The sequence below is a fragment of the Zootoca vivipara genome, chromosome 4 (genome assembly GCF_965207765.1).
Source record: "Zootoca vivipara chromosome 4, rZooViv2.hap1.1, whole genome shotgun sequence".
NCBI lineage: Eukaryota > Metazoa > Chordata > Lepidosauria > Squamata > Lacertidae > Zootoca > Zootoca vivipara.
The window spans coordinates 20,863,984-20,891,658 of record NC_142587.1 but is presented as its reverse complement, the minus strand read 5'-3'; the positions used below and the strand labels follow the sequence as shown (position 1 = coordinate 20,891,658).

At 39.0% G+C, this 27,675-nt stretch overlaps 1 protein-coding gene across 3 annotated transcripts in view; it reads right to left on the bottom strand.

Annotated features, from left to right (window-relative positions):
- Positions 1-381: 381 nt before the first annotated feature.
- Positions 382-27,675, bottom strand: part of CLYBL (citramalyl-CoA lyase) — a 193,085-nt gene continuing 165,791 nt past the window's right edge. For all 3 annotated transcript variants that reach the window (XM_088667547.1, XM_035114469.3, XM_088667548.1), the window contains 5 exons: positions 24,838-24,939; positions 22,785-22,878; positions 20,306-20,473; positions 11,483-11,607; positions 382-765 (listed from right to left, as the gene is read on the bottom strand). In XM_088667547.1, the coding sequence (XP_088523673.1) occupies positions 670-765; positions 11,483-11,607; positions 20,306-20,473; positions 22,785-22,878; positions 24,838-24,939 (585 nt within the window). In that variant the 3' untranslated portion in view covers positions 382-669. The remainder of the gene's footprint in view (positions 766-11,482; positions 11,608-20,305; positions 20,474-22,784; positions 22,879-24,837; positions 24,940-27,675) is intronic.

Sequence of the window (27,675 nt, the reverse complement as noted above, 5' to 3'; positions counted from 1 at the left end):
GGAGGGTTTTCTCTTTTGTATGACAAACCCTACCTCCCCCTTCTATGCCTATACAGTCGTACATCGGTTGTCGAACGGAATCCGTTCCAGAAGTCCGTTCAACTTCTGAAAACGTTTGACAACCAGGATGCGGCTTCTGATTGGCTACAGGAGCTTCCTGCACTCAATCAGAAGCCACGTCAGACGTTTGGCTTCCAAAGAACGTTTGCAAACCGGAACACTCACTTCCGGGTTTGTGGCGTTCAGGAGCCGAAACATTCAAGTTGCAAGGCGTTCGGAATCCAAGGTACAAGGGTATGAGGATTCTGCCCCCCCTTTTTTTGCTGCTTATCATTCCCCTTCGCCTGAAAATCTTACAGTAAAAAATTAATCAGACTTGGGTTTCTGCACCAATTTCATTGGTGGTGGTTTTTAATGGATCCGTTCCCCACACAAGTTGATCTCTGCTTTCAGCCGAGTCTTAACAAGTGAGTACAATGGGAGCAGGGCTCTGATCTTTTCAATACATGGTCCATGACAAGGAAGAAAAATATATGGCCATGTTCAAGGGCAGGTAAACAGTGTTTTGTCGAAGTGTGAACGGTTGCATTTTTCTTTCTCCCAGTTATCATATTAACCTCCTTTAAATCGCTCCTGGAGTCTCTCTAGGGGGAAGCTTCATTTAGCAGATCATTTTTTCTGAATGGCTGTGGCAAGACTAACAATGTTCTGGGCTTGCTTCAGTAATGGCATGTCTATCATGCTGCTGCGGAAAGTGAAGGCACCCTGGAAAAAGGAAAAAGAATAACAGAATGAAATACCAAATGCCAGACCATCAGCATCTTAAAAGAGACCTTGGGAAAGGAAAATTGCAGGCTTGGGTTAGCTTTTCATACATTGCCGCAAGACAAGAATCATTAGATCCCACATGAATCAAACCACGTTGTCTTCTGCTGGCTTTAGAAAAAAGCCGAGAGGCACTGACTACAGGGAAATGTACAAAAAACAAACAAAAGATGTGAGCGTGTGAAAGACCAAAACAAAAAACCACTGTGTGTAGAAAAAGACATATATTTACCTCCGAGCCAGAGTCAGAAATGACCCACAGGATGAAATACATTGGCTTTTGGGATGGGGTGGTGAAACTGGAGGTTGGAGGACCCATATGATTGATCCTGTACCTTTCTTGAAGAGGGGGAAGCAAAGAGCACACTGCTGGCCTGGACCCCTGGGTCAGGGAGCTCTCCCTTCATACTCCCCAGGAAAAACTGAGCTGAGATGGGTGAACGAGAACAGTAGCTCGCAATTGTCACAGATGATGTCTACCCCACGCCAGCGTTAAGGTGTCCTGGCAATTCCCTCCCTCCTGCGGCAGAGCACCTGCCTTTACCAATTGAGAAAGTGACGTTTAATAATATACTACTGCTACCCACAGGGAGCATTTTCTCCAGCAACAGAACTTTGAACTAGTTACAAGGCTGGCAAAGCTGTGTTACCATGCAAAAATCTGCCGCGGGATTGGAACCGGCAAGAATAAGGGGACTTGGTACTCTGTCCCAAGGCGCAGTGTTGTTGCTGCCAATTTGCGATTTTCAAACTGGTTTTCGGGCTACCTGTTGTATCATCATTACTGGCTACCTGTAACTCAGCAATTACAGGGCGGGCGTGGGGAATGTGTTGCTCTTGAGGTGTTACTGGATTACAACTCCCATCATCCTTGGCCATTGACCATGTTGGCTGGAGCTGTCCAACAACATCTGAAGCGTCTTGGGTTCCCTGTTTCTGTTTTAGAGGAGTGTTTGGGGTTTGTCTAATATTTATGAACCTGGTGAAATTGCCCAATATGTTGCCATTGTACATACCTGGCCTTGTGAATGGCTAAATTTAGATTGTGGGCTCCCAAATGAGTTCAAGCATACGAAACTCTGGTTGGATTTCAGTCGGCTTCTTTCTATAAATAGCTATGAGTGTGGTTCATTGATAATGCTGATCTCTTTCTCAATGCAAGAGAAAAAGTTTTGCCACAGTTGGAAAAGCATAGAATTGTGAATCATAGAATTGTAGAGTTGGAAGGGACTACAAGGATCATCTAATCCAGTGATGGCCAAACTGATCTAATCCAACGCAACCCCCTGCAATACCCCACTGTTTTGAAAAGGCATAGAGCTAAGGCGCACTAGTGGCATAGCATGGATTTCCAAACTGCTTAGAAAAGCCAAGTGGCTCATGCAGATGGATAACCTACAATTTCCTAAAATGGGTGCACAATAAAAAAAAAAGTAATTCACTTCATCCAAATGACTATTTAATGCAAGATGTTTTGAAGTTTATTTTATTTCCCCCAAGTGCACATTTTTTGTAGCTCACAATTATCATTTAGTACGCAATAATCATTTATTACTGCTATTAAGACATAAAATCATAGAACTGTAGAGTTGGAAAGGGACCATGAGGATCATCATATCTATCCCTTCTTTCCTTCCCTCTTTCTTCCTGGATTTTTATCATTTTTTAACATTATTGTTTGAATACAAAGAAATACAAATAAATCCTTAAGTCTAGCTGGATAACTACAACAAAAAGTTAGCCTGAAACAAAATATTATAAAATAGCTTTTTAGTTGCACACACCTTCAGAACAACGCACAGATGATAGGCAGAACAATCCTTATTATTAATCCCTGCCTTTCTAGGCTAAATCTTCACTGCATACTTGCCCTCATAAGTACAACTGGAAATTATGCTGTAAATCCTCACTTCAGTATCTGAGACTGTGTTGTTTTTCTTTTTTGTGGGGTGGTAGTGGGGAATGTTGCAAGAATTCACATGCAATTTAACAGTGAAAACTTGCTCCCAGTAGTATCTGCCATTTTAGAAAGCAACAATTTAAGCAAACTGCACTCCTGGAACCATATTACTAAAATAATAGGTTGGAAATCTAACTGTAGTGTAGAAAATGTCAAGGAAATCAAATGAGGGTTAAAGTGCATACATGTTCGGTTTTCTGATGGGTTTAGATAAATTTGCTGGGAGGGGAGATCACTAAAAATCCTAATGAGAGTGGGAAATATATTTTCCTAGCATTGATATTTAGCATCGAGAAGGTTGGGTCAGAAATGTTTTAAGTTTTGTTTTCTGCAGCGAACTCAATTAAATTTATTTACAGTGCAAGCCTATGACTATCTGCTCAGAAGTAAGTCCTATTAAATATAATAAGAATCATATAATTGTAGAGTTGGAAGGGACCACGAGGGTCATCTAGTCCAACTCTGCAATGCAGGAATCTTTTGGCCCAACGTGAGGCTCAAACCCACGACCCTGAGATTAAGAGTTTCATTCTGTATGGATTTAGCTATATATTTTAATGTTGCAAACCGCTTTTGAGACCTACATTTTGAGAAGTGGGATAGACATTTGTAAGTACAGTGGTACCTCTGGTTGCGGACGGGATCCGTTCTGGAGGTCCGGTCGGATCCTGAGGTTTCCGCAAGTTCTGGTAAAATACTTCTGGGTTTGCTGCATGGACATCCCAAAGTTTACGTAACCAGAGGGTTATGTAAACGGAGGTACAGTACGAGTGTAAACTAAGTGCCAGTGACATTGACCGCTTGGGCCTTTGGGGCACTTTCCTTGGTAGATTCCACCAAAATTGAAATGCTACCATTTGAGATAAAAGACTGGGATCATGGCTGCTGCTGCTGGGTTCTAAGCACAAATGTATTTAATTGTAACTGCAGGCTGCCCAAAGGGTTCTAGTCAGATTCCACTGTTCATGGCTGAACCAAGACTACATCTGGGACACATCGAATGGGGAAAAGGTTCCTACAAAAAGCCAGATTTCGATAAAGGGATCAGTATTGTACAAAATCAAGAAGATTTTATATTTTTACATTGGCATAAAAGGAGTAACAATGGTGGTGCATGATACGCATTTCAGGGCAAAAAGCATAAGGTTAGCACGGAGAAGGGAATTAGGTGGAAATAATGCTTCTAGGAACTGAACTCAGGGAGTTTCTACAAATTCCATAAGAGAAACTAGCAAAATACACGGATTGTAATTTGTGTTCATTAGGGATCTCCTATAAGTGATTAAACTGCTTCTAGGAACTTCACCCTGAACTTCCGTTTAAAAGAAATTGATCTATGAATGACTCAAGGTTTTGAAAGTTGAGATTCTAAATATTACTGCTTATTGACATAATCCTATCTTAAAGTCAACTGGCTTTAGGTGTGGGAACTGGTCCTTCAGTCGTTGTTGGGCATCAACTCCAGCCAGCATGGTCAACGGCCAGGGACAAGGGAGGCCACCTGGAGGGGTTCAGCGCCCCCATCCCCAATCCAGGCCAGAGACCCTATGAAAGCATATATGGCATGCTCTTTTTGAAGAGGTGCCAGTATAGGCAGTGGACAGAATCTGAACATCAATATTAGTTTCTCATAACTGGATTGTTTTTATTCACACGTGTGCACCTAAATTATGAATGTAACAGGTGTAGGAAGTTAGCAGTTGAGGGTGGGACTCGAGCTCAATGCAGATCGCCAATGGTTTTGTAACACTGCCTCTCATGTATACTTCTGGATCTCAGCTACTGTTTTATTTTGTAAACCTCATTGAGATGGTTTTTATCTTCTCAAGGTGGTATAATTATATAGGAAATAGGTATACAGCTTAAGGATCCCAGTCTCCAAAATTTAAACTATTGGCAGTGTTATTCCAGGGGGGGCTGAGATAGGGATGGGGTTCAAGGAAATAAGGCTAAAGTACCGCAGTGACAGGGAGGACAAATGTCTTTGTAAGCTATTCTGAGTTTCCTGTAGCTTCAGAGTCATTTTTTGAACCACAAAACCGAATGTGAACAAAACGTTGCAATTTTCAGCCAATAAAGCCTTGTGGCAGGCGCGGGCGCTTAATTCTAGTGAAACCCATGCCAAATACAGTGAAATGAAACACACACACACACACACACACAGGATTGCTGCCACTTAAATTAGCTGAAATGATATTTAGGCTGTATTGCTTTCCTTTGAGTGCTCTCAGTATGCCCCGAAGAAGGCCATCTGGCCAGAACATTAGTTCTTTTGTTACACCCTGCATTGGAGAAAGAAAGAAAGAAGGCAGCTGAGCACCATTGTACCTGTGAGCACTGGGGGGGGGGGACACACACCAGATATTTAAGGTTTGGAAGGTATGCTTTTCCAGCGCTCTTGCTGCAAGCCAAATCTATATCCTATCATGCTCAGCAGCTCAGCCTGCCACCATGAGCAGAGTGTGAAATACACATTTCCATCCCCCCCACCCCCTTGATATTTCTCCAGTCCTACAGGGATCCAGGTTTGGAGGCAAGAGAGGGAAACAATGTCAGGGTGAATACGTTTTGCATGGTTCCCCCATATTTAGGCTCAGTGGGTTTGCATGCAGAAGGTCTCGGGTTCAATCACGATTAAAATGGCCAGATAGCCAGGGCTGTGAAATGCTGAGAACTTGGAGGCTTGTTGCCAGCAATGCTGAGATAGATGGATCAATGGGGTCACTGGCATAAAGCAGTTTCACATGGTAATCTTTGCTACCTGAGGCCAGTTAACCCATTACCCTACTGTACAGAATAGGGCACCAAGCAGGTCCCTGGAGGATGTGTGTGTTTCTCTTTGTTGATCAGTGTATCAGAAAGTAGTGGCTGGTCCATTATGAGATGAGAGCAGTGGCCATCCTGGGATTAAAGAGTAGATCACTGGTACCCTGGGCATGGTTTTAGCTTAGAAACAAGGTTTTCCAAATCAATGAAAACCATGTATTTTGGATTCAGCCATCCAGGTATGATGGAAGTGGTTGTTGGTTTCAAGCAAAGACTGTATTTTGGCTTGTTCAGTCCCACCACCACCACACCAGTTTCCTCCATTCTTCTGTGAGCCTCTGAAGCCATAGCTGCCAAGTTATCCCTTTTTTACAGGGATTTTCCCTTATGCTGAATAGGCTTCCTCGTGAGAAAAGCGAAAACTTGGCAGCTATGTCTGGAGCCTAGTATTTTCCCTTCTCTGCCCTATTCCAACTTATGTGGAAAGACACTGGCTACTGCAACCAGTTTCACACAATATGCTAAGCCAAACGAATCTTGACTTGGATAGACTACACTGGAGAGAAGCTCACAAACACTTTGCTCCTACCTGGTCCTTTTTGCTGTCCTGAGCTAAGCCAAGGTTTGGCTCATTGTATCATCTGAACTGGGACTCAGGGTTAAGCTCTCTCCTCACCAACCACAAGTCCTCTGGGAGCCTGCATGAATGAATATAATTGCTGGACCACATGCTTTTCCCAGGAGATATGGGTGTGAAACAGCTTTCACTGTGGATGTGTTTGTGTAAAAACTACTTTCTCGTCTTCTGTCAAGAAGAGGTAATGTGGATGTATATAGAACATGCTAAAGAAGGCAGGAAGGTATGATAAACTGGCAAGTCAGGGTATGACTCCACAAGTAATAATAGGATCCAGTATTCAATTGTCTCTACCAGCTTTAACAGAAAGCAATAATGGGGCTGGCTTTCCATGTACCCCCAGAAGTACGGCACAACCCTCTAATTAGTAGCTGATAAAGTGATTATCCTTTATATATCTTCCCACACCACAGTGACTCTCGTATGTATTATTTTATTTGTGCAGCTGTAGATCCAACTCCATCCGTAAGGATCAGAGTGGTTCATAACTATGATTTCCCTTATTTATAATTTCCATAGCTCGCCAGTGTGGCAATTATTTCCATTTTACAGATGGGAAACTAAGATTATGAGATTGCTTGTTGCCCATTGCTACCCAGTTTCTCTGTGGCTGAGTTGCCCCAAGGCTGTGTGCACCCCAAACAAAAAGCAAGTTTTTGAGCTAAAATGGATGGATTCTGTAACCAACATATATTATACAGTTTAAGTTCATTTACTGCATCTGAATAATTTTGCATAATATATTCTATTGTTTTTACTCAGTTACATAATTTAGTTTGAGAACTTTAATCTTGGGGAAGGACAAGGATCTGTGTGAAGCACTGAAACCTCGCTTAGTGATCACACAAAATCTTACTTGGCCACTCTTTAGGTATTCAAGAACATGCCCCAATGCCCCATATCTCGGTGTCCCGCTCTCTGTAGGAACAAATGTGTATTACATGACTTACATGGTAACATTTGTCATAAAGTTACCTACATTTTTCCATTGTAGGTTTTTATTTTACTGGAGGTACTTTGGTTTAAGTGAGCAGAATCTACTTGTCAAATGGTAGTTACACCACCTTGGTTCTAAACTTTTTCTGTCACCATGTATTTTCCAACTTTTACTTTAGATTGTAAAAGAGTCTTAGGATCCTGTTCTGCATTCATATAGCTAAGACTTCCTTCCTCAGAATGGCATTGATCCATCCTTATTCAGGTGTAAATAAGTTGCTAGTATATTATGCAGCAGCAGGTAAGGGAGTACAAATTCAAATTAACATCAGAATGTTCATCCTCTCTTTGTAAACAGCTTTGATAAATTTAATGAAATAAATTAAAAATAAATGTGATTGTTCCTCCGATTTATATCTAGGGCTGCCAAAATATAAACCTGTTTCTGCATGAAAACCTTCTTACCTGGACTAGGCAAATGATAACTTTTGGTCAACCCGAGCGCATTGCTGTTCTCTGTTGAAAATGAGTGACAATTGATTCAAAAATAGATTTAAAAATTTTATTTCAAAAGGTAATTGTGTGAGTATGTGTAGTTATAAAGGCTATTAAAGATAAAAACATAATAGAATATCATAAATAACACAAAGTTTTTAATTTTTTTAAAAAAGCATGATTGCATATTCTTATAAAAAATTATTCTTGCACTTCTATTGTGCATTGGTATAGTGAAAGGCAGTACAAATTATTATAAATAGAATTCTTTAAAATGCTTAGTAATATTACCTCTGAATATATTTATCACTGTATTGTTTACAGCTTAACAGAATTTATACTGTGATGTTTTTATGAGCTTCAAAAAAAAAAAAAAACAAAGGAAAAGAGAGAACCAAGCAAAATTAGTACTAAAATACAGGTGAAATATAGTGTTTGTTTATTGCTCTCTGTCGATATTGGGGGGAGCTATGTGAATATGGTATATAATGAAACATATGAGATATAAATGAAACACAGACATAAATGATACATTGGTGTATAAACATTTCGGTATTTTGTTAAAAGTAACTGACTGGTTTGGCTGAATTATGGGTTGAATTTTTCAAACATTCAAAGAAACAAAAACAATTTTTAAAATCCCATTTACAGCAAATTTGAAGTTGCTACTTGAACATAATGTAAGTCTTCTTCTGTTACTGTAATAGCCATTTATTTTTTACTCAATTTCTTTCTGATTTCCGTTAGTACTTATTACTACAGCAAATCTTTTAGTCACCTAAGAGGCAGGAGGGTAGCTTGGATTCTTTCAACAACGGCTGCTCTATACTCTCCAAACTCTGATAAATTGTGTTATCCGATTGCTGTATGTTAATATAAACTATTGTTGACTGAGGGCATCGAACTTTGTTCACTAAGAACTTCCAATTAACAACAAACTGATCCCAGAGGCTCAGGACCAGCAATTTATCTGTGAGCAAACTAGTCACTCTAATCCTTTGCATTTCAGGTTTTCTTTTCCAGGCTTTCAGTTTTGATTAATAACACACAGACACACCGTGGAAAGCTTAACAGTGTCAAACCAGAATAGTATTTTAGCTCTGCTGAAATTAAAGATTTGGTTTCGTGAAAGGAATAGGAAAGAATAAGGTGGAGACTGCAGAATTGCTGGCAATGTGGTTTTCTTGTAAAGAAAAGAGAGTACAGTATATTAGCAATACATACCAGTAACTAGAACCTTTCAGAACCAGGAGGCTCAAATCATGATGAAAATTTTAATGCCTTTTTTGGACATGCCACACATGTCTCCTGATGTGAGAAGTAGTTCTTTTGGAAAGTTAAACAATCACACATAACCAGATTTCTTAAGTGTCAGATTTTTCAATATAGCAATACACACACTGATATGATGTTTTAAGGAAATGTTGATCAAACAACATCCTGTATTTCCTTACAGGGTGAGAACAGGCCTTTGCTGAAGTCAATGGCGGAGCTCTCACTCGCTTTGATGAGGTCAACATTTAATCCTATAGTGAATGGTCAGTGTCATATTTATAAATACTGGGAGTTAACGGTGGGGTCGCAAAGAACGTGCATATTTCCACAGATTGCATTCAATAATCAGCAGGCAATACAGGTTGTGTACAGTGCAAAAGTGTTTCTGAACTATCAGTCTACCCTAATTACGTGCCACGTTCCTCAATTGATTCTAAGATTGTTGCAAATCAGTTGCTTCATCTAAGAAGCAATTAGGGTGGCGAGTACAAAAGTCTTTGGAAGAACTTAGGAAAAACAATGCAAGTTTCTTCTATGCCAGGTGTGTAGTGGTATAAAATGATAGCCCAGCAAGCCTTTTCATATGGAAAATATTTATGGCTCCCCAGCGCAAAAGCAATAAATATAAATATTTTGGCCCCTTGAGTACTCCCCACATTGTCTTTCTCTGTAGTCTTCATAACTCCCTGGAAAATGTTAGCTGCCATATGTACACCCTATTGGCACTGTACACACACAGATGGGTATAGAGAGATGGCTGCTAACAGGTGTACAGAGGAAATGCAAAAATAAAATAAAATTAAAATGCTGTTAGCATATATTTTTTATAAAAAAAATATGTTTCATTCATTAGAGGATTTAAACATATGAAATAAGGTGATCAAAACAAAAGATATGCAAATTGATATTCCTATTAGAGTAAACCTTATTAATATAGCATCTGGGTTTGACAGAGTTATAGTTATGTGATAAACTATGGCTTAAGACAGAAGGGAAGCTTCCTTATGGGTATATGGCAATCAGTTTATCCTAAGGAGTAGGTTTGATGATAAAATGGAAATATGGAAATATTATTTCTGAAACAAAGTCATATTCTGTGAATGGGTCATTTGGCACACACTAGCAGGATAGAAACATGTGAAACTATCGCCATATATTTTCGCAATGCAATCTATGCATTAGTGGGATTTGTAGGGAACAAGAAGAAGTGCATATGCATATACACACACAAATATCTCTTTTGTGCGTTCAGATTTGCTAAAGATGTTTCCTTGGCAATTAAATATTGTGTAAATTGCACTGAAAGAATCACACGTTCTCTGCTGCACTTCTGGACACTGAAACTTCACTGGCTTGATAACCATTTCAGATTTTGGCTCTTGCTAGAAGAATCACATTTAATTGCAACTTTCCCCTGCCCCCCCCCAAAGTGGCAAACAACATTATAGCAAATAACCTTTAAGATAATTAGCCGACAATGCTGCAACGAGCATAAAATTTTCCTTCAGGCGACCCCTAATTTAAGTGTTACTGGCACAAAGTGAAGACAGATTGTGCTTCACCACCGCAATGTTTACATATCAGAAACCCACAGAGCAGGAAACAGGAGACTCAATGATGCACTAAATTAGGAACAATCATATTCGAGAAGTAATTTGCTCTCTTTTCTATCCAAAAAAACCCCTCCAGTCCAAAAATAAGTTCTGAAAAATAATAATTCCAAATTTCCACCTGTACTTTGCAATCAGCTGACGACCAATTCTGTAAGGAGCCTCATAGCATGGAGAACTTTACTCACAAATGAGCTTTACCCAGAAGTTTCTCAAAGTGTAAAAAACAATAATTGGTCTCTACTATTTAGGAGATGGGTGTGAAGAAGACAAAGAAAACCCGAACATGATTGTTTTCTTGGAGTTACATGGAAATGAAAGCCGTCTGAGGAATTAATAAATAATACAGCGGCACAGAATAAGAGGGGTTTTTTTCTTCCTTTTTTCTTTATATTTGAGTTGATTAAACTTAACTAGATCCCTAGGTGCACTATCTACATTGTTTATTTATTTAAAAGCATTTATCAACCGCTTAATGTTTGTTAGAAGAATCTCTTTAAGTGGTATAAAAGATAAAAACAAAAAACAAAATCATTAAAACAAAAATTCAACACAATACGACTGTTATACTGAACAGTAGTATAAAAAGCAGAGGAAACAAATGAAAACAAGAACCCAGCTAATTCCAACAAATCTTCTGCATCAGGGAAATCACGGAGAAAAAGGCATGTTCTTAGAATGCACCTGAATTTAAGATATATCATTTAAAGGACGAAAGACAAGAAGCAAAACTCAGGACACATGACTAAAACTGCCATTTAAAATGAACAAGTCATAGGTTTTAATATAAAACTGATTTCTCTCAACAAAATGCAAGTTACTTATTTTTTCGAGTAAATATATGCTAGTGTATATTCTATATAATACATGTTACTGTATCCTTTATGATAACTGAAAACCCACACTGAATACTTTCACATTTTCTTCCACTTCAGGCATTATATATAAAGGAAACATAGTGTGAAAAAAGGGGTTTACCTTCCCTATGCGCTGATGCTCTTCGAAAGCTGTGATGAGTTCTTCTGCCCACATAATTTTTTCAGGGCTTGGTGAGAACTGTTCCTGGACAACGGCAACTTGATTAGGGTGAATCACCTGCTTACCTACAAAGATGATTAATAACCCCAGAGTTAAGCATTTACTAACAGATGCTTAGCAAAATGTTCCAATCACTTGAGGCTTTCAAATACTGCACGGACTCTCATTTTTCGATGGTTTTTAACATTCATTGTTAAATTATGCTTCTCCTTACCCTAAATGAGCTAAAAATAGACATAACAACTCCGTTTTTTTTAAAATAGATGTGACTAGCATTTCAGCCCCCCCCCACATCTATTCAAACATAGTATAAAAGATATAGCCAGACTTTAGAAGATCCTTATTCATATTAAAAAGGGAAATGATGGAAATAAGAGCTATCACCAAAGCATAAAGCTTTTATGCGGTTTGCAGGTTTTTCTATTTCCAAATAATTATTCTCTAACAGTGCAATCTTAATACAGGACTAAGTTCCATTATTCCCAGTGGGGCATATTCCCAGGTTCATGTTTATAGGATTGCAGCCTAAATTGTCCTCGTGTTAGGATTTACGTTTTAGTAATATTCTGCACCAACTTATTATTTATTAAATTTATAGATTGCCTCATCTGCAAGTCAAATTCACCTTCACAAATATGGGCTATAATCCACCAAAACGTCCTCCTTCATAAGCCCCATTAAAATGAATGGGAGGTGCTCAAGAATTTGGCTATCATCAGTGAGTGAAATCCAACTTTGTTGTCCACCAGTGAAATTGACATTGGTGATGGAACAGATTCCTTGTGAAATCCCTGCCCTAGCCTAAAATCTAATGGATCCTCTAGAACAGGTCTGGGCGAACAAGGTGATGAGATCAACTGGAAGTCTTTTTGTATGAAGTTGCATGTCACCCAATGGGGTTTGCACAGAGGAAGTTTCCCTGTGGGCTTGTGCCTTTTAAAATGTGACTCCCATTCCAGTCCCACCCTACTGGCTCAGAAAACTTAAATAAAAGTAAATCAAAAGGAATCCACAATTATTTGAATTTTTCATTTGACAATTTTATTTGTTTATGTAAGATATTCTGTTCTCTCCTGGCCATGTGTTTATCTTTTAAACTGAGTAATAAGTACTGTGCTACTGTAATTTTTTCTTGTGGAAGTGAGGCTAAAAAGAAGAAACAAAAATCTTTTAGAACTACATTAAACCGATCTATGCTGTGCTGAAGTTTAAGAAAGCCTTAATAGACAGTACCTGTTACAAGAAATATGATTTGATGTTCAATGAGAAAAATATAGATTTCTTTAATAAATGAAATTCCAGTAGATCCTTACAACATTTTTATTCTTCTAACAGTGAATAATTGCAGAGGGGAAATCATACAGTAACTTTTTAAAAAAATGCTACACCTCTTCATGTGAAAGAAAGGGACTTGGCTTCAAAAAAAATAAATCAAAATAAGAAAAATAGCAACAAAATCAGAGCTCAGGTTGAGCTTTTCTTTTCTGCTTACCCGTTTGCATATTATGAGCATCCTAATATTTTATTGGGTTACATTAAAATGGGTTCTTACACCCACCTGAATCTTTTTCAAGAGACTCTTAGGAAGGTTTTGCAAAGAACTGTCAATAGATTTGCCCTCATTAAAAATATAACGACATGGCTCATTATATTGAGCATTAAACTCAAACTCTTATTTTTGGGCACAAACAATATTTCCGGTTGCCATAAATGAGTTGTGTGTTTTGCAGAAGTACTTTACAGTAATGTGCAAGCCCCAAAACTGTTTTGAAATGTGCTCATTTTCAGCTGGTTCAAAACCAGGGAAGCAATTAGCAAAAAGTCATAATCTGTTACTTCATTTAAAAATTCTGCAGCTCAGGGCGGAGCAGGTAGAGGCACATTTAAGCAACACAAAATTAGAAGTTCAAATGAAAACTGGAAGTTACTATGAATAAGAAAGTGAAAGAAAAAGAATTGCAAGAATGTGTGCCTTCATTTCTACAATTCGTTGTTCAAAGAATTTTGATGTTTTACAGTTTTATTCTTGATAATAAAAATAAAACTGAAATAAATTCTATGCAAATAAGGTACTTTATTTAGCTGCAGCACATAGTTTAGAAAGTTATACCATAAGATGCTTCATCATATTTCATTTTTAATTACATTTTCGCGTTTTGCAACCTGAATATTCATAACGTGAGATTGAGATGCTCTCATAAGTTTCACATCTTTAAAAATCCTAATTTTAAAAAAGGAATTACATTGAATAAATTAGTGTAATTCAATAATCTGTTCTATCTGCAGAAAGAAGTGTCATTTTCTAAAATTGAGAGAAATTTCAAATTATACTACTATGGTGAATATACCATAGTTTTTAGTTTTTATTCTGCTTTACTTGTAATAGACAAAATGTAAATTTAGAAACTGAATTCGTATAAGTAGTTCATTACAAAATATAGAAAATATATATTTAAAGACAAAGTTCAGCACTATGAGAAAGAAGGCCCAAAATACTGCTCAATTAGGTTTTTAAAAAAGGTATTTTGCACTGATGATATATAATGTAAGGGCTTTAACCTGTTTAAATGTGTGACCTCAGTAAAAAAAATTAAAACCTTTGATTTATGGCCTCGGTTGCCTTTTGTTACACCTTGTGTACCCAAACAAGTGTATAATGGACTTTAGTGTCATGGTGAAACAAGGGAAATATTATAAACCAAACAGTTGTTATTGACAAGTTAGAGAGAGGTTGCAGAGCTGGAAGGCATTAAAATTTATGGCCACGAAATCCTTTTTGCAGTACCATTTGATATATCATGCTTTAAATCAATACCTGTCAAGTCTTTTATGTAATTCTGTGATGGTGTCATTTTTTGTCTTCTACAAAAGATTGTAAAAATGGGGGTGGGGACCCTATAGTGCTTCATATTTATATTTGGCTTCCCAGCATGTTGCAGTGGAGTAGCTATAATGACTAAGTCAGCTGTTAAAGTGTCATTCCAGGGTTTACAATTTTTATGTATGTAAACATGATTACAGCCGATAAGACATTTATACAGAGAGCATCCTGAAATAAAACTTGTGGGTTACACAGACTTGTAAGTGGTAAGCTACCAGAAAACAGACCCGTTAAAAACAACAACTGCTCTTCATAATTATGGCTGAAAACATGGGTGCAATCCTATGGCAAGATCCGCTGGGGTGAGTAGCTTAGGATGTAGCGTACCTCTGGCTCAGCTGGGCAAGGATGCTGGAGTAACAAGCTTATCCCAGCTCAGTTGAAGCTTGGCTAAGACTGGTGTAGGTTCCCCCAAAAGAAATATTTCAGGGGTTGGTGGGCACCAGCCACCACTGGTTGGCTCCTAAGGCAGAGCTGTAGCTTGGGGGGGGGGGGCTGGCCAGGTTTTTTGCCCTGGGTGAAGCCTCCAGAGGGGTGCCACTGAGGCTCCCAGCCTGTGTGTGTGTGTACCCAAATGCGCAGGGGTGTGTGTGCCAAACGGTCTTTGAAATACTGGAAAGTGAAATAAAGCCAAGTTTTGCCTCTGTTTAAGGCTGTTCAGCTTTGTCACATGACCTGGTATATAGCACTATTTTAAAGGCTTGTTTCCCCCCAGTGAGGCTCAGGCAGAGCTGCAGCAGCCCCCCTGCTGAACAGGTTTTGGATCTGGTGTAAATTTGTTGTTGTTTAGTCGTTTAGTCGTGTCTGACTCTTCATGACCCCATCACATAAATTTACGCTGGCTTAACTTAGACCGGCTTGGTTTAGCCCAGCTTCTCATGCATAGGATTACTCCATATACAAGAAATGCAGCGTTTATCGTTTAGGGAATGCCAAATGAAACTTCATGGTCATGTTGCATGAAGTCTACCATAGTCCCATTGTAAATGTTTTACTAAGGCACTTCTCACTTTTGAGAAGTGATCCCTTTCGAACCGTTGATGTGTGGACTAAGCATTGTGAGAGACTGGATTTAGGCACTGTTGAATGTTTTGCTTGTAACGTTTGGAAAACACATTTCTATAACCTTTTGGGTGAAAACCTGGGAGACAAATTCATATATTTCTTCAATGAGATGTTGGAGCCATAATTCTGTGGCTTTTGTGGCCAATGCTAATGTGGTAGTCATGTCAATGATTAAGTTCTTTCCTACACAAATATCATCGTCATCCACACATTACCAGAGGGCATGGGAAGCAGTGAGCACTCTGGCAACAACTCTACACCTGTCTGGATATATCATTGACTAATACAGCGAACTAACATTTAGCTTAATCCTAAATAGAGTCAGGGGAACAGGTGGCGCTGTCGTCTAAGCCACAGATCCTAGGGCTTGTCGATCAGAAGGTCAGCTGTTTGAATCCCCGTGATGGGGTGAGCTCCCGTTGCTCGGTCCCTGCTCCTGCCAACCTAGCAGTTTGAAAGCACGTCAAAGTGCAAGTAGATAAATAGGTACCGCTTCAGTGGGAAGGTAAACGGTTCGCCAGAAGCGGTTAGTCATGCTGGCCACATGACCCGAAACCTGTCTGCGGACAAACAGCGGCTCCCTCGGCCAGCAAAGCGTGATGAGCGCCGCAATCCCAGAGTTGTCCGTGGCTGGACCTAATGGTCAGGGGTCCCTTTACCTTTTAAATAGAGTCAGAGAGGCCTAACATAGGATTAAAGCCATATTTAAAAGCTATGAACATAACCAAACGAGAGAGCAAGTGAAGTAGAGAGCAGGTAGAGGAGGTGTATAATAAAGAGTTCTCCTTTGTGAGTACATTTTAAATTTTGATTTAGGGATGACTGGTTTGCTAATCCTGAACTGCTAGAGGTAAGATAACTCTTGGCGGTGGGGAGGGGGGGCGGTCAAATGGCTAACCTGATTATTACATTACAGGAGACTCTTCCCCAACCTCAGGCCTTCCAAATGTTTAGGACCACAGGTTCAAAAACTCCTGAACATTGGCCATGCCAGCTGGGGTTGATGTTCAGCAACTTTTTGGACAGACACTATCCCTGCCATCTTGAATTAGACAGATGAAATGCTTTGCTCATTCAGTTCTGCATGACAAAAATGTTGATAATGATAGGGATTGGTAGGAGGATATATTATATATTATATTAATTATATTAATTATATTTAATCCTCTCGAGCCCCATATGTGTTTTTGCCTGTGAATGTGGCGCTGTGGTTAAACCACTGAGCCTAGGGCTTGCTGATCAGAAGGTCGGCGGTTCGAATCCCTGTGACGGGGTGAGCTCCCGTTGCTTGGTCCCAGCTCCTGCCAACCTAGCAGTTAGAAAGCACGTCAAAATGCAAGTAGATAAATAGGAACCGCTACAGCGGGAAGGTAAATGGCATTTCCATGTGCTGCTCTGGTTCACCAGAAGCGGCTTTGTCATGCTGGCCACATGACCTGGAAGCTGTATGCCGGCTCCCTCGGCCAATAATGCGAGATGAGCGCGCAACCCCAGAGTCGGTCACGACTGGACCTTATGGTCAGGGGTCCCTTTACCTTTACCTTTATCCCACAGATAACAGCTAAGGGCACAATTTAGTGATCTTCTGTGCCCTTTATTATTCATACACAGGTGCCACCGAGATGAATGGGGATTCACTGAGTAAAGAGCAGCAACAACACTCATCTGTTTTTGCTTTAGATATCTTGCCTTGAAGCTTGTCAACATTTATTTACTGGTTTATTTTTTATTATTATAAAAAATTCTATCTCGCCCTATAAGCAGATCTCTCAGAGCAGCTGCCACATGGACTCCACTTCAAATCACTGTAGGTGGTGGCTGTTATCATATGATGAGCCATTTGTGTAAAGCGGTTTACCCCACAGATGGTGTTAGTTTTTCCATGCCATGGCAAATGAGGGTAAAGAAAAGTTTGCAGTGGCATAGTGAAATGCATTTAATCCACACTGGAACAGCTCCTCACATGATAGCAGCTGCTACGTGGAGCAATGCTTATCACATAGAAATCCTAGTAACTTCATCAGAAAGTATTCATCATGCCTTTTAGCAACATAAGCTATTTTTAATTCCAATAGATGAAAATGCCAATATGTTCATAGTAGAAAATTCGGCTTGACACACTTTAGTCAAGATGATTTGAGGGAGGTGAAAAGGGAGAATTTCTTCTTTTCAAAATCCCTCAAAAACACCACCCTTCAAAATGGTGCTGAATTTGCTAATTTGATCTACTTTGGTGATTAGGAATATGTGCCATATTAATTAGAATAAAAATGTATTACATAAAGGATTATATGCTCCCAAAAACATTAAGTGGAAGGCTCTGGGGTAAGGGAATCCAGCCTTCTATCACATTTTAAATTGCTTTCATTGTGTGAGCACGAGGTGAACTAAAATTCACCTTCTCCACTTAACCTGGGTCTAGCGATCTTGGTATTATATAGGCAGCTACATACCTCCAAAAGTGTGTACTTTGGAGACAGATTGCCTGCTTCATTTTCACAAGTAGAAAGTTATCATAAATTATTGTATTCACTCCAAATCATGTGGAATATTGATGTTAGTGAATTTGAGAAACATAACCAGGATACACATTACTTAGTCTGGAATAAAAGAGTTTGGGCTTGTCAGCACTTGGTTCATCAAGAGCAGGTGATGGGTCGAGTGCCTATTAGTACATTTTCAGTATTCAGGCTCTAAAGGGGCCTGTGCAAACATACAAAGCATTTCTGTGCTCAGAAGAGGAGATGATGATGAATATTTTTTTTAAAGCTTTCAGTAGCATTCCCTTGTCTCATGGGAAGGAACCATAGCTCAGTCGTTTGCTAAAGGTTCCAGCTTCAACCCCTGGTATTTCCAGTTAAAAACAAACAAATAGGTGATGGCAAAGACACCTATCAGTACACAGTCCATACTGGTCTTGACAAACCAACACTCTGGCCTGATAGAAGACAGATTCCTGTGTTGCTCTGCTCTAGAAGGCCTCCAGCTTTTGGAGGGAGTCTTCAAGTGGTATTCTAATCTGCCGCAGACAGTTGAGAGCAAATAAGCTTTTGTGCATGTGTACTGTTTTGGATTTCAGTCATTGACTTTAACATGAGTGTGACAAAGCCTTGAAGGTTGGTTGGTTAAAGGAAACAGTAGGCACTTTGATGCATGCCTTTGTCTGGAAAGTGCCCCAAGTAATTCTTGTAGTAGTATTTGGGATGGAAGAGTATTAGCCTGTTGTTCTTGATAATATTTCTGGCAAGCAGATCTCTCTGGCAGCAAAAACAAGGAAGAGTCTTGAGGCACTTAAAAAAACTTAACATGTTTATTATAACACAAGCTTTCAGGGACAGAAGCTGAAATGCAATAACACCATTAAGGTGCCACAAGTCTCCTTCTCCTTGGTCATTATTGATAGCTAGGTTGGTGCTTTAAATGGTTCTTCAAGTTGCATTTCCTCCAGGAACCAAGAGGGATTTTGAACTTTTTATTTTAAGAATGCACTTCTTACTAGATTAAGAGCTTCAGAGAGGTCCCTGCTCCCCAGTCTTACAGACCTACCTATCTGTAAAAATGTCACATGCCCATCTTGATTGAAAGGTATTACTGAAACATTGGTACTGCTGCGGTTAAAGAACGCTGTAATCTTTGTATGCAAGCCAAGTAGCTGATTCCTATCATAAAGCTGCAATCTTTGTTATGTATCGCATCTCATAGGGGCGCCTGCATGATCTAGCGCACCAATCACTGGTGAAATGTCTGTGTTACAGGGATTGGCTGCAAGAAGCCTGCTGATCACACTGCCTTGCCAGTACCATCAGGTGAACAGGCAATTACTGGGAAGCAAGCCAGAATTGGGGAAAGCAACTCAAAGGAAAGACTGACAAGAAAATAACTATCATAGCCTAATTAGCATATTGGGTTGTTGTGTGTGTGTGGGGGGGGTTTAAGCTCTAGCACTTCATAATAAAAATGTGGACTATCGGGATTTTTGTCCATTTATTGAAATGAATGTATAGCTGTGATTAGCAGATGTCAGAAGTAGAGGACGTTTTATTCAAATTTGTTAAAAACGCTTTTTAAAAAAGTGATTCCCGAAATGCAACGGCAGCATTTTTTAATTTTATTTTTTGCATAAATGTACACCCACAGGCATACGTGAATTGGAAACCGAGTGGTGTGCAAGGTTTTCAGCCAATATTGTGTTTCCTCTAACCTGCGAGAGCAGGAGGCTTTTATGTTTATACCGCAGTCTTCATTTATACTTTACTTTCCCTAAATCATAAAATGAGTAACGCACTTGGGTGTGACTTGTTGAAAGACTCTTTAAGGGCCTCGTTTTGCACTTGGAATTTTCCACCTGGCGTTTTACAGGCAAAAGTAATTGTGAAAACGTTTTATAGCGTTTGGACTTCTCTGCTCCTCCACCAGTCAGCGTAAGGAGACAAACAGGGGGTCTGTGCTGCAGAACACGGCTGTTTTATGATTAAGGAGAAGAGATAATACATTTTAAACCAAGGGTGAAGGGAGCCTACTTTTTAAATCTTTATGGGTGGTGATGGGGGGGGAGGGATGCTTGTGGGTGCTCTCTTGTGAAAGCAGGATGCTTTAAGGGAAGATATGTATAAACCACACCTCCTCCCATCTTTTAGTGCAAGTTTAAATTTGAGAACGTAGATGCCGAAGTGAGAATGCTGCAGCTCTCTATAAATATATTCTTGAATATTGTTTGGGTGGGGCTGGTTGTTTCTGCTACGTTTCAGTATTTTGGACCTGCTAGCAATTATTATACATATATACTATATATATAAATATATATGTAAAAGCCATACCGGTAAAACCCATTAAGGCACCCTCTCTTGACTGCTTACGGAGTCCCTCTTCATCATGAAAGTTGATAAATACAAGGTCAATGGCCTGCAAGCCAAAAGCCTTTGCTGTGACAACAATTTTTTGCCTGGCATATAGAATATCGTGGGTTTCTTTACTACTTGTTGAACCTGAAAAGAAATAGTGGACAGTTGAGAAAACAGGTTTTTTAAAAATATTCGCAGCAGAAATTTACTTAACGTTACCTTTGTCGTCCTTTTTCCGAAAGACAGACAGGAAAATATTGAAGAGCTTTGTTCTCCAAATTTCTGTGCAGCAGCTGCAAAGATATTTTGTTGCTGGAGACAAAATATTAAAGCTGCTTCTGCAAAAAACCCTTTTCTTTCTGTTTCTGAGTGAAATGAAACATTGGTCGTTTTTTAAAAAATCAAGCCTTAGTGCCAGAGCATTAAGCTTTGTGTAGGGAGCAATCCTATGCACAAGAAGCTGGTGCAAAGTTTCACCAGATCCAAATCCCATTCCCTAAGCCAGAAAGAGGGAAAACAAACCATTAAAATGCTGTATTGCCAAGGCATGTGACTGACCTGAATGGCTTTAGGATCCAGCCTAAATTCCTTCTCTCTTGTCCTGCCCCTGCCATGCCCCAGAACGCCCTTTTGGGGGGACTTGCACAGGCCTTGGCTCGGCTGGCTGAGCAAGTCACACAGGACAGGAATGTCTTCAGCCGAGCTGGTTTGGGGGAACCTAAAGATGGCTGAGCCCAACTGAGCCAGAAATAAGCAAGTTGAGTTGGAGATAAACTGCATCTGAAGATGCTCTTCCTTCTGGATCTTGAATTAGGTTTTTATTTTTATTTTACTGAACACTTATTTCTATACTGCTTAATCAGCAAAGTCTCTAAGTGGGCATAAAATATATCTTTAAGAAAATCCGATGAGTTGACCTAGAAATTCTTAACGTATAGATGTAATCAGCAGTATAAAAATACGCGTAATAAAATACATATTAAAATAATTGTCAAATTTATAGACTTGCCTAAATGAAGCTTTTAGCAAGTTTCAAAAACAAGACAGCAAAGGCACCTGTCTAATATCAATGGGCAGGGAGTTCCAGTGGATGGGTGCTGCCACACCAAACCATCATTGAGCATGTGGATTGAACGTTACGTGGCACTGATTCAGCAGATTGAAGGAGTTGAGTGGACATATATAGAGGTAAGGCAATCCTTCAGATAAATTGGTTCCAAGCTGTTAACCACTTTATAGTTCTGGTACTAATAATAACACCCTTAATTTGCTTTGCATATTTGTAGTAATTTGCTGATATCTATATTTATTGCACCAAAAAGCACCAATTTGATGGTCACTGAGATGTTCCAACCATTTAATCTAGAATAGTCCCATTTATTTCAGTGGGGCTGAAATAAGTGGTAGAAATACAGCTTTAGCTTTAAAAATAAAAAATTTCTGTCTCAGTACTTTGATCTTACACACATTACTTTGAAAGAAGTCCATTGAGTTAAAATTTTAGCCTAAGATAAATGTTCATGCCCAAACCCTTGGTTGAAACAGCCGATAACTATGATTGACTTCTGAGTGTTGTTGTTTGTTTGTTTTTAAAAAAAACCATCTACAAAACCTGCTGAACCCAAAGAGTATCTGATACCTCTTAATGCATCTATTCTCACATGTACACTTGTGTGAAAAAATAATAATCTGTTCTCTTGTCTTGAGCATCACTGTTTTGACCTTGCTTGCCACCTTATCAGGAATAAATGAAGGCTTTGTTATGCCTCATTATTTAAAATATTGCTTCCTTTTATGTGAATTGCACTCAGAAAGTTGTGATTAGATGAACCAGATCAGAGGGTGCATATTTAGCAGATATGTCTGTCATACCGTAGCAACGTAATACAGAAATGAGATTCTGACACTGACGTCGTTTTTGTAGAAATTGTGACATCACAAGGCAGAAAGGCACTGAGGTGTGGCTGCTTTCCTGGAGGAAGTGTTTAGATGCATGCACTAAAACAGAACTAAGCATGCAAGAGATTGTTAAAACTATCTAGAGTATTAACAATAGGCTTCTTTATGCACCAACATTACAAAATTAGTCTCATGATTTCAACAGTCACTGCATTTTATTTTTTAGCTGGAGAGCAATAAGCATAATATGTTTATGTAAAAGCACGGCTGTAATAGGTTTTAGAATTAGGAAGATGTACAGGAGACAACACAAATAAATGTATACCTGCTAAGTTAGTAAAGGCAGAGGTATATGCAAGCAGTGGGCTCCATTTTTTTAAATAATGGCCACACTCCAGCAAAGAGTTAGATGTATTTAATCCCACTGATTTTAGTGGGCTAAATGAGACAGTACCTATAGGTCTGTGGCAGAAAATATAATTGTTGTTAGTATTGTGGACATTCTGTTATTGTAATACTGTACTGTTGATTTAATGGGGGGGGGGGATGGAAGCACCTATGCTGGCACGGAAATCCTCGCCTCCAAAGACAACTCCATCCAAACGAAGGCCAATTCGGGGTCCTGTCCTCAGAGTTTCTTCGCAAACTTCCTTTAAATGGAACAAAAATGTTAAACGTAAGCAGCAGGCTGTTTAAAATAATTTTCACCACCAGAAAGATACTAATCGTCAGTTACATTAATTCCTTGGGAACAGGGGCTGCTGTCAAGACTCTTCTTGCATAATGGGCGAGAAATAAATAATAATAATAAATTACACATCTGCACAAAAAGTATACTTTAAATGCAGATCTATCCATTATAACTTAAAGCACAGAATACATATATACAATTTTGTCCTTGCATTTAGGACAAAGCTTTGTCCTGTGGCAACAACCTTTGAATGATAACTGTAAGCAGTGTATTATATTTACGAAAGTGGACACTGCATATAGCTTAAGAATCCTTCCCCCACCCCATGAATAATACCTGCATAGAACCATGACTGGAGTATCTTTGGTTTAATACATTGCATCTGCCATGACAGTCCATCAGCAATCTTCTAATCGCTATTTAATGGGCAGCATAGGGTGGGGCTGCTAACCAATGGTAAAAACTACACAATGAAACTAATACGATTCTAGGATATATAAGGTGCAACAAGTAGCATAGAACATAATTTGAAAAGCAACACCTTGGGATTTGCTAAATGCATTAATCTTTGTAATGTTCGTGTAATTGTTGTTCTTTTTTTAAAAAATAATAATGTTGCAAACTGAAATGCTTCATAGCTAGCTAGAATTTGCCTGCAAAAGCAGAGAGCTACAGTTTATTTTATTATGATTACTGTTGCTAATATACCTGTTTTTATATGCTGTGGTTCATACAAATCCTATCACCAGGATGTTGGATGCTAGCTGGTATTTTTCGGCGCTGACTTTACTAACCCTTTTGTGTGTGTGTGTGTGTGTGTGTGTGTGTGTGTGAATTTGAAAATAAAAACCAGTAAAAAAACCCAAACCATTAAGTAAAATCTTGGCTAGATATGAACTTGTATATTTAGAAATCCTTTAAATTTAAGCCAAAAACTATCTTTCAAACGTGCTGTTAAAAATGCGGTGCCTATCAACGTGGTAGCCACAAGGGCCTCCCAGCAGCTCCTTCTAATAACACAAAACTTTTCCAGGAAACCTTGGCATGGCTGTGGCGCACTCTAGTTTCAATTTCATCATTGTTAATATCTTTCCTCCACAGAAACACACAGGCTGGATGCCAAGAATAGGAGGCCATTTGCATGTATTTGGTCAAACATCAAGTTCACATTGCAAAAGATGAGGGAAGAGAAAAGAAATAACATTTTTGGAGGGCAGATGAAGAACTCCACAATCCTTAATGCCATTTTTTGTGCATATACAGTATTGGGCTGTAGAAAACAGAAGGTACATTTTTTTTTACCATTGACTGCAAAGGGCTCTGTGTGTGTGGTTGTAAATGTTATCAGCTCTCAGAACTTCATAGAAGAGGTGCTCTTAAGATATTAGAATAAAACTCCTAAATAATAATAAAAATTTGACAGCCGCTATATCTTTTCACACATGTTTATTGGATTTAAAGGAAATAAAAAAGAAATGCCAAAATAGGACAGGAGAGAACTATTATGTAGGATTACAGGTAGGTAGCCGTGTTGGTCTGGATCGAAGTAAAATAAAAAAATTCCTTCAGTAGCACCTTAAAGACCAACTAAGTTTTTATTTTGGTATGAGCTTTCGTGTGCATGCACGAAAGAAGAAGTGTGCATGCACACGAAAGCTCATACCAAAATAAAAACTTAGTTGGTCTTTAAGGTGCTACTGAAGGAATTTTTTTATTTTATTATGTAGGATGCGACTGTTTTATGTGGTGCTGGAATTTCAGCAAATATTTTGGGTGATGAATGCATTCATATAAAATACAAAATGGATTTAACAAATGCTATGGCATTTTAACCCACCTTTTTCTAGTTATGTGACTTATTCAATGGATATATGGCTTTAAGCAGAAAAGCCAACTAAATTATATCGATGTTTCTTACCTTAAAATTGAGTAAGCCCATTGCTGTTTCCACAAAAGGGAGGAAATTCATAGCTTCTACAAGTACCCGACCTTTTAAGTGGTGTTCAAATTTCTCTGTAAACTAAGCATTGTAGAGGGAAATGATCAGTTTCATTTAAAATAAAATAAAATCTATAAAATGGTATGACTATCTAAACTTTCCATTGAAGTGAAATACAAATAAACAGAGAAAACAAAGCCTGGGGTACTGAGGTGGGGGTGGGGGTGGGGTGGGGGTAAATAAAAAAGAAAACTGCCGAGCTTTCAAAAAGGTCTATTCTCTTAGGCCTATCTTCTTTAGAATGTCCGCATTACAGTACTGTATATTTTGATGTGTGAAGTTTTAGTTGCAAAAATATTTGCCTAACACCTATCACCCTGACTTAGTTAAATGCAAATCACCAGGCTCTTAAAAACAAAGTAGTATTGATATACCTGACATTCTGTTTTGTTTCATGTCTGACACTGACAACGGCTGTGAATGTTCCCCAGCCTTCCAAAGTGGGACCCACATTATTCATTATGGCACCGTTACCCTTTGTTCCAGAGGTCTTTTCTTCATTTTTTTTTTAGCTTACCTAGGAAGGGCCTTTAAAAAGGAAGTTTAATTCTTTGAAGACCAAAGCTCTCCAATTTTTTCCATGAGACCAGTTCACAGCTAGCTCTGAGCTGCCGGTGGGGTAGCCCAAATTCCAAAATCTATCATCTGGAAACATTACAAAAGCTCTTGTACAGATTCCCCCCCCCCCTTCTCCCTCTCTCTCCCTTTCAAAAGAGAAGGGAGGGGGAGGAAAAGCTACCTCTGTATATTGTAAATCTATTATGTCTGTCTAGATCTAGTAATGTGTTGGGAGATAAACATATCACAGGTATGCTAAAGAAATTTTAGTCAATAAAGACAGGGGGGGGGGAAATGCATCAATTTTATATTTAAGGAATATTTAACCATTAATGGATATCAAAGGAAAAGGGAATTTTAATCATCTCTCCATTCAGTCTCAGTTGGGTAAATCATATCTAAGAGATTTGCATAAATATAAACCATCAAAGACTTTTCATCTTCAAAGGGGGTTTCAAGACCCTATAAGCTTTGTACTGTAATCATCGCAGGTCACAACCCTGCAGGAATAAGGCTGCTATGGCAACATAAAAAACTAATGCTTAAGGCTTAGCATAATATTCTGACTAATAGAAAGGAAACTCATTTTAAAAGCTGGCAGCCTATTTACCAGAAGCTGGATTAGAGGTGTTATTTCCTCTTTTAGCTCCCCCTCCAACTTCACCCCTCCCCAAAAGAAAGGGAAATCTAATCACCGAAATCTTTAAAAAGCTTCCAACCAATTTGCAGTAACTTTACATTAAGCCCAAAATAAATCATACCTTGCTGTAATGCTGGTTTTTTTGGGAGGGTGAATCCTCACTGTGTGTGTGTGTGTGCGTGTGCGTGCCTGTGGTGTCGTCACAGTTGGCTGTCAAACCTTTCCACAGGCTGGTGTGCAACAGAATATATATAAGGAATTAAGAGAGAGCCTGCCATTCAAATGTATGGCGTGTAATGCAAAGGAATTGCGGGGGGGGGGGGGGGGGAGACACTTGCAGCCTGGTCCTACCCATGTTTACGTGGCAGGAAGCCCCATTGTGTTCAGCTGGGCTTACTCCCAGGGAAAGGTGCACAAAATCACATCATGATAATAATAAAACAAAGCCAACATATGCCTTTGTCTGGCCTTGATAATTAAAAAACAAAACAAAACAATTTAGCAGGTATGGTTAATTTTAAGTTGGCAACCCTTTTGCGTGCTGAGCCATTTAAAAATAAAAAACCACCCCATCTGCTTGTTTGTTTATTTAGATCTTTCTTTTTAATGCATTTTATTTTGCAACTTGCAAGGGAGAGTTTTTAATCAAGCAATGCTTGTCCCGAATTTCCTCCTCTTCCTTTAATTTTTTAATTATTTTTTTTAAGCACCAAATACAAAAGGCAACTAGTTGAGAAGTTTCAATTAATTTTTTTCAAAAGGAGACGATTAAATGTTTCCGGCCTGGTAAAGTGTTCATTTCAGTGAGAGGGGGTAGAGAAAAAAAGGGGGAGGGGGGAAACAAAGCTTGGGGAGGGGATGAAGTAGCAGGCCTTAGCAATGCTTTCAATTCCAGTGCACACCCAATAGTGTGTGGGGAAGAATGCCCACTGTTCAGGATTTGTGGGAGAATTGTCCCATGACAAAGGAGCGAGAGTTACGCTTGTTATAGTCCAATAAGCCATGCCAGTCAAACAAGTACCCATACTAGGGACAAAAGGAAAGCAGGAGATTCTCACACAAAAGAAAACAAGTAAGCCCATCTTTTAGTTGTGCATCAGCCTCCAGGTTTTATGCTTCACATAAATAAAAATGAAGGGGAAAAAATAAACAGCAAAAAGAGAGAGAGAGAACTTTCCATTTCACTAGCCACTTAAAACAAGGCCAGAAATATCAGTGAACTTGATCAGTCTCCCTAGACAGAAGACTTTAACAGAGGTAGGGAAGTGTCAAAAGGTTGATGCTGGTTTATTTCCAGAAGGGAAAACGGTTGGAAATTAAAAAAAATCAGAGATGAGGAAATGTGGAGCATGTTCCTCTTAGCATGAATTAGAAAGAAAGCCTGAAGTTCTCACATCAAGGTAAAACATATTGGGTAACACCAAAGGCCTTCGCTGGAATGGCAAGATGAATATTCATAACCACCAAACTGGTTACAGAACTGTGTGAGTCCACTGTATAAAATCAACAAAGAGGCCTTGTGGATCTTCCTTAGTAAAAGATTGTGCCACTTTGGAGAC